The sequence below is a fragment of the Abramis brama genome (assembly GCF_963993115.1).
Source record: "Abramis brama genome assembly, chromosome: 12".
NCBI classification, from domain to species: domain Eukaryota; kingdom Metazoa; phylum Chordata; class Actinopteri; order Cypriniformes; family Leuciscidae; genus Abramis; species Abramis brama.
In genome coordinates, this window is record NC_139974.1 from 10397190 (window position 1) to 10410214 (window position 13025).

General features: G+C 40.4%; 2 protein-coding genes across 4 annotated transcripts in view; both read left to right on the forward strand.

The window, feature by feature from the left end:
• The first annotated feature begins 932 nt into the window (after positions 1 to 932).
• Positions 933 to 5990, forward strand: pygo2 (pygopus homolog 2). Of its 2 annotated transcripts, none has more exons than XM_084130981.1 (3): positions 933 to 1036; positions 2900 to 2949; positions 3189 to 5990. In XM_084130981.1, exons 2-3 carry the CDS (start codon positions 2908 to 2910, stop codon positions 4824 to 4826), a joined length of 1680 nt encoding a protein of 559 aa, XP_083987107.1. In that variant the 5' UTR covers positions 933 to 1036; positions 2900 to 2907; the 3' UTR covers positions 4827 to 5990. The 2 variants fall into 2 exon arrangements, with proteins under 2 accessions (XP_083987107.1, XP_083987106.1); XM_084130980.1 differs by having other exon boundaries at positions 953 to 1768.
• A 1065-nt stretch (positions 5991 to 7055) lies between these two features.
• The window catches only part of cgnb (cingulin b), a 25551-nt gene continuing 19581 nt past the window's right edge, over positions 7056 to 13025 (forward strand). The window contains exons 1-2 of one of the 2 annotated variants that reach the window (XM_084131186.1): positions 7056 to 7243; positions 11820 to 12857. In XM_084131186.1, the coding sequence (XP_083987312.1) occupies positions 11826 to 12857 (1032 nt within the window). In that variant the 5' untranslated portion in view covers positions 7056 to 7243; positions 11820 to 11825. The remainder of the gene's footprint in view (positions 7244 to 11819; positions 12858 to 13025) is intronic. The other variant, XM_084131185.1, reaches the window with a different exon arrangement.

The window sequence follows — 13025 nt, forward strand, 5'->3', positions numbered from 1 at the left end:
TTGTCCTGTTACTTTTACAGTTGATGCCCCAATGTTATTTTCAGTGTTGGTTCTTTGTATAACCACTAGAGGTCGACAGAGACTAACTTTTAGACTAACTCTCATCTTTAGGTGAAGTGACTTTAGGGTTTTGGTTGAAGGTGTACACTGTACAGCGTTAAATCGACAACAAGAGGGCAGCAGAGTCAGTGTTATATATATATATATATATATATATATATATATATATATATATATATATTTTTTTTTTTTTTTTTTACCTGTCTCCTGAGATCCAAAGCAGGAGAAGCACTCTGTCTGTCAGGGTGAACAGTAGCTGTAGTGTGTTGGTGTGATTTGGATTAGCAGCTGTTGCTAACAAGGAGTCTGAACAGCACTCCTAAGATGCATTTCTTCTCTTCTCCAGCTTGCTTCCTAATCAAGTCGTCAAATAAACAATAAATAATACAATTTAAAAAATCAGTGCAACCGAATCCTGTTTTAAAACTACAACTCCACTCATGCAGCTGAACCATTCAAGCATTCAGACGCGCCTATAACTGAATCGGAGGATTAACATTTGCTTTTTTATAAAACTGTCAGAGTATATTTCCTCCAAAATTCTATGCAAAAGATCATAAACAATTTCTAATTGTACTATTTCATAACACAATTAACAGCAGTGAACTCAACGCAAAATGCACACCACAGAATCCCCCCTGCCTCAAAAGCAAAGGTGGTCTGATCTCGCACAGTCCAAAATGTTTATTACATGGGGGCGATTATAAATATCTTGAGCAGTTTCAGAAACATTATCAGGCATTTATCATGTTTACCTCAATACAGTGTCCCCATTATACAGTTATATACGAAATAAGTATATAACATCACTGTAAACGTAAACATTTAGTGAAAATCGCTTACTTGTTTTAGCCCGGCCACCCCTATTTTCCACACATGCCCTGCGCGAATCGACTCCGGCTGTCCCTCTTTGTCCGGCAACGAGTAGGCCGTAATTAACATGGCCAATTTCGCGTTTGGGGATAAATATTAAATCGTAAGTCTATTTGACATTGATTGTTTGTCATATGCGGGTTGACATCCATGTCTTGATGCAACAGTCAGGTGTAAATGAATGAGCTGTGTGAGCAACGTTTAACGCCTTACCTTGCTTGCTGATGGCTAAACGGCTAACGATAGCTAGAACGCGAATTCAAATCACGTTTGAATTAAATTCAAACCCTTAATGCGTCATTTACAGTCGCATTGCCCGCTCGAATCTAATGCGCTTTAAAATGGGGAGAAGAGCTTGGTATGCTTGTATCTAAATGTCATTTAGACAGCCATCCAGGTAGAAACACATCTGTATGTGATCACATTGCAGGCAGGCAGATGTGTATTCACATTCAGTCCATCCCAATCACTTCTCTTCACGACTGTTTTTTTTATTAACATTTTCAGGCATATCTGCGATGCTCTACCAGATCGCATTGTTATTTGGGGGTGCACACATGTAAACGTTCAGAGATGACAAATCCGACTCAAAACATGAATGCATCTTTCAGACATGTTGCTGAGTAGGTGCCTGACCTCGTTGGCCCGTCGGTACACTTAAAATTAAGCAATTCACGCGCAATTCCTGGGGCTGCGGGGTGATACTCGTTGGACCCGAGGAGCTTTTCGTCAAATAAACTAATTTCTGTAAATGAACGGTGTCATGGCACCGCACCAACAGTCATTTTAATGGCGGGACAGCAGGCGGGACAGAGTCAAGGAAAACGAGGCAAAGGTAGGAAACTGTCAATCAGCGCATCTCTGTGTCCGAGCGGGAATCCACACAGCTGTGGCTGCAAATCTCCCTTTTCCCTGTCCGCACATGCCTGAATGTTCGGTGGCCTTGTTTTCGTGGGGATCTGTCTTTGGGTAGCTTTATGTCAACCTCGCATCACTTGTCTATCTACGCGTGTTCGTTTGAGTTTTTACACGCATTGCATTCAACTCTTTTTTCCTACGTATTTGCCCTAAAGCAAGCCTCTTACCGGGGGTCAGGGTTTGGGATCTCTTAAGGGTTGTATAAATGTTCATCAGCTTTAGAGTGTTGTCTTCAATAGAGATAGACCGATATTGCCTTTTTATGACTGCCTACTTATATGACAGGTCGACAGAAGTGTAAGATAACTGATTATGCAGAAACGTTTGTTTTAAATTCTGTTTTATTTCTGCTTTCTGATACAGGCTACAGTCAAACTTTTTAAATATTTTTATATAATGTTGTTATATGAATTTTACCATATCACATTTTTTTTGTGATCTAAATTTATTTCAATATTTATTTTGGTTCTTCTAATTGTTAATCTACATTTTTCAATTCAGAATGTATGTGTTATTCAATAATGTTAAAACAACATTAAGTGACTTTACCTGTGAATATTGTAGTTAGGTACTGGTCTGGTCAGAGACTGACCAAAAAGTGTAGTGTATTAGCGAACCCAATATTATGGAGTAGTCTACATAAAAATATCAGTCAAACCAATTATCAGTCTATCTCTGATCTTTAGTTTCTTGTCATAAAGTTTAATAACATGGGATACACATTTTATTATGATTTGATGTGATTGATTCTCAAGAAGTGTGTTTATTGGAGGTACTGAAGTTGTCTCTAGTTTTTGCACAAAAATATAATAGAAATGAAGACTTAATCAAGACAAAAGCTATCTACACTAAGGTTCACAGTTAATGTTAGCAGTGTGACACAATGACCAATTAAATGTGGAATGTCCCTGCTTCCTAAAACCACATGACAAATTACAATTTAAGATTTTTGCATGTTTTTGATGCAGAACTTTGGTTTTGGTCTAACAGCTACTCCCTCCCCCCATTTTTGTTTATCGTTCCCCTTTTTCCATTTCTGCCTCCACAGGTTCCCAGATGAAGAGCCCAGAGAAAAAGAAGAGGAAGTCCAATGCTCAGGTTAGTTTTTGAATGTGGTTTTAATGCTTTTTATTTTTATTTTAATTTTATTTGTAGCCTCAGTTTGTTGTAACATTTGCTGTGTTAGTCTTTTAGTGGACTGACTTCCTCAATCCGAATATTAAAAAGAATAGAATTTAATGACTATCAGTGTATGAAAAATATTAACAATATACTTATCGATATAAGACATAAGTCAGTGTCAGCAACTCATTTTCACCCTTTGTATTTTCTGTTAGGGGGCGGCGTTTTCTCACCTCTCTGAGTTTGCTCCCCCTCCTACTCCAATGGTTGATCACCTGGTGGCCTCTAACCCTTTCGATGATGACTTTGGTCCGCCATCGAGATCTGGAGGAGGGGGTGGTCCGGGTGGTGCCGCTTTTCTGCCCAGCCCAGGGGCTGGTGGAGGTGGCTATGGTGGGCCCGTTCCCGGTCGAATGGGAGGAGGTATGGGATTCATGGGTGGCCCCGGAGGTCCTGGAGGTGGACAGCCTGGTCGACGACCCCCTTTTGGTCCACCAACACCAAATGCTGGACCACATCACCCTCTTGGATTTGGCGGCATGACAGGCTTTGGAGGTGGTGGAGGCGGAGGAGGTGGTGGAGGGGGATTTCCACCAGGAGGCCCATCCCAGTTTAATATGCCACCCAATTTCAGCCCTCCCATGCACCCTGGACAGGGTTTCAACCCAATGCTGTCACCTGGAGGAATGGGTGGCGGTCCAGGAGGTGGAGGAGGTCCACCTCATCCAAGGTTTGGGATGCCTCAGCAACAGCCTCCACATGGACAAGGTGGCCATCCCTTCAATAGCCCACCCTTACCTGGTGGCCCTGGCCCTCGCGGGCCTCCACACGGCCCTATGAACCCTATGGGGGGTATGGGAGGTGGAATGAACATGATGGGAATGGGTGGTGGAGGTGGTGGGGGTAATATGGTGGGTGGACACCCTGGGATGCCTCAGCAAGGACAGTTCCCTCCTCCACAAGATGGCCCGTACCCTGGATCAAGTCCTCCTGTTGGTGATGAGGGAAAGAACTTTGGTGGTCCAGGTGGTGGTCCACCTGTTCCCTCTCAACAGCAACCACCTAACCTTAACCCCTCCGGTCCTCCGTCCAACAATGCCACCCCTGGTCCGTCCCCAGCCCCTGGACCCCCACAGCCTGGAGGAGGTTTCCCAGGTCATCCAGATGTTGCACAACCCAATCCCAACACTCCAGGACAACCCCAGTCGGCGCCTCAACCCCCCAATCCCAACTCGTCCCCCACAGGCCCACTTAACGGTCCCCAGCCTCAACAAGCGCCAACCAATCAGCATCCTCCGCCCAACTCCACTGGCGGTCCCGGCTCCAACACTCCATCCAACCAGCAACAACCAACGCCACCAAACTCCGCTCCAGGGTCAGCATCCTACAATCAGCAGAACAATGCTTCTGGAGGTCCAATGCCAAACCAGCCACCCAACTCCAACCAGAACAACCTTAACAACAGCAGTGGTGGGAACACCCCAGGTAGCAACCCCAATCCTCCATCCAACTCAAACTCTACACCCAACACCCAGTCCCCACTTCCCAGCGGACCCGCTCCACCATCTGCTGGCCCAGGCTCCGGTCCCCCAAAACTAGGTGGAGGCATGGTGTTCCCTTGTGGCCTTTGCTTGTCAGAAGTACATGACGACCAAGAGGCCATCTTGTGTGAGGCCTCTTGCCAACGATGGTTCCATAGAGACTGCACGGGCCTAACTGAGCCAGCATATGGGCTGCTAACTAGGGAGAGTGCCGCGGTGTGGGCCTGTGACTTTTGCCTCAAGACAAAAGAGATTCAAGCAGTTTATGTGCGCCAGGGACTTGGACAGCTGGTTGCTGCAAATGATGGCTAAGCGAGAGAGGAAGAAGGGGGAAGAGGGATGTTTGATATATTTCTTGGTGCTTCATGTCTTGTGTTTCACGGCGAGGAAGTGAAATGGAATTGAAGAATAAACCTGAGAACCCAGAGGAGAGGAGACTCTGATGCTACTAGTTGCATATGTTTCTTCACAGCCCTCATAAGCACTTTCAGGGCCCATGTCTTTGAATGAAACGCATTGTACCAGATGTTGGAAATGTTTGTATATAGAATATCATGACACATTTTCAAAATTCAGCTGTTTTTGATTGATGTTTCACTCATTGTCTTCATTTCAACTGGGTGACAAATTTGGAGAAGCAGCTTGATTCTGGCCACAGTGAAAAGAATTTGAATATGTACAAGAATTTAACTTTTAGTCTTGTGTGATTATACACATGATCAGCCTCCAAAGAGCTGTCCAATCTTTTTTTCTTTCTTTCCAAAAACCCAACCTCTTGATCTGCTAAGCACTGATGCCAACTTGCTACCTCAAAATTTTGACATGTCTGGCTAAGAATGCTTTGATTAAGGCAAGAGCATACGGTCACCACACAACCTCTCCTCTCAGTGATCTCCATTTCAGTATATCCAAAGGAAACTGGCAGCGTCCTAAAAGACATATTAGACATGTAAATAACATTTCACTGTGTCCGTTGTTGAATACATGGGTGATCCGACAAACTGGGGTCCTGCGATTCTTTGTCAATGAAACTCTAGATTGTTTCTCTTCATGGTCAGCTACTCAATGTTCTTGACACAAAAAAGTGGACAATGATGGTTGGTGGCATAGCCAATAGCGGTAATCCATAACCATATCAGTGTAGTCTTTGGATTGCATGTAAACCAATGCAGTACTTCGTCAGAACTGTTTTAATCGTTACTTTTACTGTTCCGATTAGGCCACGTCCTGGGCTATGAAGTAGACCAAATAACAGAACGAAATCAAATGTTGTCGCAGAGAATTTCTTTTGTTTTATTTCTACATTTCTGTCCAAGTTGCCTTTTTCTTATTTGTTACTCTTCATGTACCTGTGTGTATGCTGTTCAATGTGCTTGCTCTGGTGCCCTCCATTCGCCAGCGATGTGCCGTAATATGGGGGGTGTTCTGGGCTCTGGCTCTGTACTGAAAGAAGTAAACTGAATTGTTTTTTTACAAGTCTTTTTTTGTGACTTTTATTCTATTAAATTTGGGTTGAAAACCCTCTAAACTAAGTCAAGAAGTTAAGGATATCTGTTTTCTTTAAACATGTTAATTTTCAGCTTTTCTTCCTAAAGGGAACCACAATGAGATTCTATAAATTTGTAGTTAAGAAAAATAAATAAATATATAGTGATTTTATTTGTTCTATATAAATATAATAAAATGAGAATCAATTTGTAGGTAAACTCAGATGACTAATTCACCCTGGGTTCCCTCTAAAATGTATTTAGAATAGCAGTTTTTATACGTGAGTAAAGTCTGTGGTTCACATTATTTCAAGAGATGTTTTGTTTAACCTAAACCTTAGTCTTTGCATTTTGAAGCTGCTGTGTTTAGAAGGGAAAAAAAGTAACAAAAAAAAATTCAATAAATAAAATAAAAACTCCCATTCTAAAAAGCAGCTGGAAATGGAAGAGGAAACGAATGTCTTGAAAATGCAAATTTTGATCCCGGTTTGTAGGACTACCAACTTGATAGTAATGCTACAGCAAGCTGTGAACTGTGAACGAGCAGAACAAACATTCGCAGATCCATGATTTTACAAATGATTTACACAGAAGTAGACTGTTTTCGTGAAATGAGGCCCAACCTATAATAGGCCTACGAAAATGATCAACTTTTTAAATTTGTTTATTAAAGGTAAAATATCACATTTTCCATTTTGAATATACTCAAATAAACTGATGTACTAGCAAACAAATCTTCATAACAAACAATGAACATTGAATGTTTTAATATTCTTAGGTTATCTGACTTTAACCATCACCTTAGGATAAGCGTTTAGGCTATTTTTCATAGAAAATTGCATTTCAAATATGTATTGTGTTTTTACATTTTGTATTATTTTGTTTTAGGGTTACACAATCAAAATGCAGTTTTAACGGCAATAAACAGTGGATTCGGGTTACTTAAATTGGTTAATGGGCGGGTCCTGAATAATTTGTATTAGATTGACGTTGGATATTGGCCAATGACATGTTCCCATCGGTCGGCCTTGGGACAACTCTCCAGCCAATGAGTGCTCAAGAGGGGCGGACCGATGACGCAAAGGCAACAGGTTGTTTCGGGAAAAAACGCACTGACAGTTTTGCATGGACTATTCATCCTTGTTCTCAACTAAGAGTTTTTAATAGCGACTAAGCCTAGAAAGGGCTTTATTTATTATTTTGTGCCTTCTGAAGGTCATTGTTGAAGGTTTCAGAAAGCAGGTAAGCAGAAGGAATGTCTTTGTTTACTCAGCTGTGTACATTTGCCTTTGGATCTCTGCTATTGTTGCTGTTCATGGCTGCGGGTTTGTGTCCAGCCTTTGAGTTCTTATAATCCATAATCACATGGCTTCAAATTTACACTCAAGTTCTGCTGAGCGAAGCAGATAAACACCTGTTGCTTTGTGTCTGATGGCTGCAAGCTGGATTACAGTGAAGATGCGCTGGTCCACCTTGACTATAATAAAGTAATTATGACTTTGATCTAGCCTACTGTGATCTCACCGGGACCGATCAGAATCATTATTGTAAATTGTTTGTAGACAACGTTGCGCATCCCATATGATTGGAAGAGGTCTTCGGTCTCAAATAGCCTATTGAATCTGTCTGTCTATATTGTACTTTTGTTTCTGTCTCTTTAACAAAGTCAGAGGACAACACAGCTAATCAGTATATCCAAGCTGTAGCCATAAAGTCTTCATTGTAATATTAATGTAACTGTATATTTAAATAACAGCTGGTTTCGATCCCATCGATACTGACTGACTTGCTGGGTGGGTGTGACGCAATTTACACGACTAAAAAAAAAAAAAAAAAAAAAATCATTCTGCATTTTGCTTGTGCTTCCTCATCTCTCTCAAGCCCGTGAATATCCGCGAATAGAGAAACTTAGGGACAAAAAGTGCCTGTCTCAGTGTAATTTAATATTTAGCTCTTGGTTATTTCACACTGTGTAATGGAACATACTTGTAAATGGAACAATAACTCAAACCTAGTCTCAAACCCAAATTCTATCCTGTACTTTATAGTGAAATAAACTGGCAAATAAAATATAAATAATAAAATGACAATTAATTAATTGCATTGAATAAGTGCACAACCTATGAGTCTTTGTCCTCATTGGCAAATATGTATAGTATTTTGCTTATGCCTATTGTTAAAAACTTTGATTTCTCTAATGAATATTGTTTTGTTCTTGTTTATTAGCTTGTATATCAATTCTTCAAGCTACAGTATTTTGTCAACAAAAACTAGCCAAAAGCTATCATATTACATCAGTGCTGGCATATATACAGTTATGACAGAGCTCAGAGCATATAAGCTTAAATAATCGGGATTGGCTGTTTAAGGTGATAAGAAAACCTTAATCCTAAATGGAGCATCACTTGTTTTCTGTGAGTACTGCTTTTTTCTTTTATAAATATGCCCTTTATTTCTTCCATACTGTCATAATAACATGGTGTGTTTTATTATACACAACATTAGCATTGTCCAATGATCCCAAAAAGTAGTTGGCCTTGGCACTCTAAAAATGGCTTAATATCATTAAATGGCATTAGATTACTAAATATCAAAGTAACATTTGTATTAGGCTACAGAAAGGTAGCACACATACACTTTTCTGGCAAAACATAAATTAAACAGCGTGTATACTCTTCAGATTGAAAAAAAGTATTTGGACACTTTCTGGTTGTCACATTTGTGGAACATGTTCATGTTCACTGTCAAAAAAAGTTGCTGCCTTATATTAAGTACAATCAACTTGACTGTTAAAGTCATTTAAACTTAATATTAAACTGACTTAAAAATGAGCTGAATCTTGTATAACATAACATTTTTGAAAATTGCTTAACGTATTTTGATGTGTTAAAGTAATGTAAAAACATATGTTGTTATAGCTTATTGATCATATCATTTATTTTTTTACCGTGTTCTTGTGGTTATTCTGCTTGGACACCTGTGTAAACTTGAGGAGAACTAGGCCTAACTTCATAAACCCAAGTGAAAATAATTTGGGGACCAGTTGGGTAAAATTAATTAAAAGTGGCAAAAAAAAAAAAGTTATAAGTTGGTTAGAAAAATGGCATAGCATGATTTTCAGATAGCACAGATGCTACTTGGTTAAGAGTCTATTTTTGGGGGGCCCATGTAAATTCATTTACATTACGTTTGGTGATAATTTGAAAGTATTGAAAAGTAAAAAATAAATAAATAAATTGGGCTAAAGGTCATGTTTTCATAATTGACACAAAGTATTTTTTCTAGCGTCAACCAAGATAACAATTAATGGATTAAAGCCAACTAGTTTCAAACATAAGTACCCTTAGGGTATTAATTCTTTCAAAGAGTGTGGAAACCGATACATCCCAAAAAAATCTGTTTTAGGTTTTTGTTGCAAGAAGCTATCAACCAAAAAAATAAAAACCAGATAACGTTCATCTGCCTCCATTTGAGCAAGCAAGTGTCTGTCCTACATTTTTTTCTTTTTCGATTATAAGTACACTTTCGATAATCGGTACCGGTATCAGTACTCTCGGGTGTACATCACAATATGGAAGAAAAGACCTCTTGCTGCTTCCATTTCATTTACACTTTAAATCTACAAAATTATGAGTGATACGTGTGACAAAATATTAATAGTAGCCTAGTGTGGATGAATTAAAAAGAATTTAAAAGTGAAAGTTGTTTATGTACAGTAAAATGGAGTATCAAAAGATAAGCGTACTAATTAACATGCTAAATCAAATACTTCATTTTAGACTAATGATTAGAAATTATTATGTGATATGCTAATTCATTTTTTGTTCCTACATTTTGGTAGAACTATGTTGCGTTCAATTAGGTGGTCCCACTTTATATTAGGCTAGGTGTTTTAACTAACGTTTAAATTAATAATTTGATGTAATGCACTTATTGTGTACACATAGGCCTACATGTTTTTACATTGTATATTTTAAAAATACCTGCATGTAATTACAGCTGTAACTAATTTATGTAATTAATTAGCCTACATCTATAATTAGCCTTCCCTTACACCTTAACCTAGCCTTAAACCTACCCATACCACCAAACCTGTCCCTAACCTTACCCTTAACCATACCACCTCAATAGCAGGTTTGCAATACGATGAACACAGCAAGTACACTGCACTTATTTTCTGATGTAGAAAGTTTGACTAATTAAGTTAGAAATGGGGCGGTAAATTGGTTAATTACAAAGAAACCAATCATCACATGCTTTAAGTCATATGTGCAATACGACTTTGACTTAATTTTTCTGCTTGAATAGAAGATTGCACAGAGAAATGAAGATCTAGTCTAGTAACATTCCTTCAAAGATACAAAGGTGGAACCCAGTGCCTTGTGGACAGTGAGAATCATGTCCAAATACCCAAACCTGGAAAACTCGCAACTGTGAACAGTTTTCATTTGGCTACTTTGTGTATATTTTTGTCATATTTTGGTCAAAAATGTACAGTTAAATTGTACTTAATCTACTTTAACCAATGAGAAATCGCATGGTGGTTCCATTTTGCAGGAATGCTTGGAATCCCAGGAAGACAATGGCTTACTTTGAGTAGCTAATCAGACCTAATGCCTCAACAGTGCCGCTGACAGTTATAATGTAACCAAATCCCCCCCATTTCAATAAGTTATTCATTGATAGACCAGAGTTTATGGACTGTTATTTTAGATCTCAATGTCTTCTGAGTTTATGCCTCCAGCGTTATGCTGATGCATAGTAACTTGGTGTTTAACACAGGATGCAACATACTACTTATAACACGCAGCAATTCTTCTAGAATTCTTGATTTGCATGGACACTGCAGATAGAAATGGTTTCAAGACTTCAAGCAGCACACACTCTCTGTCTGATGTGTTGTAATGGGGGCTTTAGACGATGCCCTGCATAGCTGTGGATGTTTTCTGCATCACATGTTTTGTACAATAGAGCATATATGCGTCTCTATAAACACCAGTTACTCAGCAGATTAGGCTCTGCATGTGCGGCTTACCGCTTTGATGTGATTTGAGGAATGTTGCCTTCACAGTGATAAGCTATTTTTGAACTAATGTTACTGCTCATACGTACTGGAACTGTGTTCTAGGAAAACAGGAAGACTGGAAGCCAAGTGGAATGTGCTAGAACCTGCTCCTACCAGCAGGCACACCTGTTTGTCACACACAAACAATATCTTTATCTTTACAAATGTGAGAAGACTCTCAATACCTGTGCCGATACCTGATAGCTGTGTCACGTACAAAACTGCATATTTCTATTTACCAAGGTGTGACGCTATATCAAGCAGTGGAGAGGGGATTGTTAAAGGGTCTCTTGGGAAAGTAGTAATATGAATAGTCCAACACAAATTTAAAAAGTGAGCCAAGATGGAAGCAGCAAAACCGTATCAAGTCCTGTAGTCCTGTCCTGTGGGCCTGAAACAACAAGATGTTTACGTTTAAATTTACATGAATCAAAAGTCTGTTCAGTGGGCTGTATTGCTTTGTAACCAGATGCAGACCTTTGCTAAGAATTTCTAGTGGACAAATATTTTGGATATTGTATTTTTTTTTCTTCTTTTGATCAGACTGTACATGTATCCAACACAGCCTTGTTTTCACTTGTGAAAAATTTAAATATGAAGTCTACCCTTAATTGGTCCATTACTGTCATGCCTGTCATCTGTCCCCTCTTTGGGCTTCTCAATTAGTCCACAAAACAGTCTAGCTTTTTAGTCTGGTCTCTAAATGGACTGGCGCACTGACTTTCTAAATTCTTTGTCTTGGTACCACAACAGGTCACAATGAGTTCCCTCTCAGCAGACAGGAAGCCCCCTCTGGACTACGGCGTACAGATCCGCTTCATCAAAGATTTGGACGATGCTGGCGGAGGGTTCCCGGACAGAAGTCGAATGGCTGGTGGAGTTGGTGGTGTCACCAACGGGACTCTTTCGCCGTCTAAGTATGGAGTAGCTGTGCGGGTGCAAGGCATTTCAGGACAGCCGTACGTGGTGCTCAAGGACGGAGAAAAGGGAGACTCTTACGGGGTACAGCTGAAGACTCAACCACAAATCCAGAGCTCAGCCCCAGTTGTCTCTCAGACTTCTCCGTACAGCACACTGTTTCTGGGACAAAGGGAAGGGGCTCGGACTCCCCAGGGTTCCTATATTCCTGCTGAACAACCTAGCTCTCCTGATGAGGAATTTGGGAGCCCTTTAAGGAGGCCACCTGGTGATGGACAGGCAGGGATTCAAGGAGAAGCTGAGACCAGGACTACAGGACGCCTTACCCCTTCTGCTCTTGCTCCTAAGTTGGACAAAAAGGACAATGATGGTTTTAATGAAGCAGGGCTTAGGAAGGTCAAGCAGAATGGGACTGGGAGTAGTCTGAATGGAACAGGGCTAAATGGATCGTTCCCTCCTCCTCCAGCCTCATTGGATGAGGACAAGGCCCCAGCTATAGACACAAAGTCACTGGCTCCCATTAATAAACTCATTAGCCGGTTTGGTGGTGGTAGTTCTGGTGATGTTCCCATCTCAGAATCCCGAACTCAGCCTCGTCTTGATAACCGAGTTCGGTCTCACAGTGTGGATGCCCTCAACAAACCTACTGATGAGGCCCCACTAACTTCTCCAACAATAAACCCCTATGCTTATATTACCCCAGCTGCAGTGCCCAAACTCAGCTCACCAAAACCATCAACCGGCAGTCTAGGACGAGACTCCACATCTGTGGCTAAAGTGGCTGCTATACCCAATTCCAAACCTCTCACTTTTAGCCAATCACCAAAGCTGTTTGTGCCCAAGGAGGCACCACCTGCTATTCCAAAGAAACCAGTGAGTCCTCAAGATCTTGTTCGTATTATGGCCTTTTGACCTCGTAATTTTTCATCAAAATGTCATTACTGAATCTTCTGGTGCAAAGGAGTTTTCTTTGGTGACATTTACTTCAAGCCCTTGAAGCTTGTGTTTATCTGCCTCCACTTTTGAGTGGAGTGGAACCAA

Coding starts and splice junctions, on each gene's coding strand:
- pygo2 (XM_084130980.1), top strand. CDS start 1,723: ATGGCGGGACAGCAGGCGGGACAGAGTCAAGGAAAACGAGGCAAAG. Junction 1,769..2,899: donor TCAAGGAAAACGAGGCAAAG/GTAGGAAACTGT, acceptor CTGCCTCCACAG/GTTCCCAGATGAAGAGCCCA. Junction 2,950..3,188: donor AGAGGAAGTCCAATGCTCAG/GTTAGTTTTTGA, acceptor ATTTTCTGTTAG/GGGGCGGCGTTTTCTCACCT.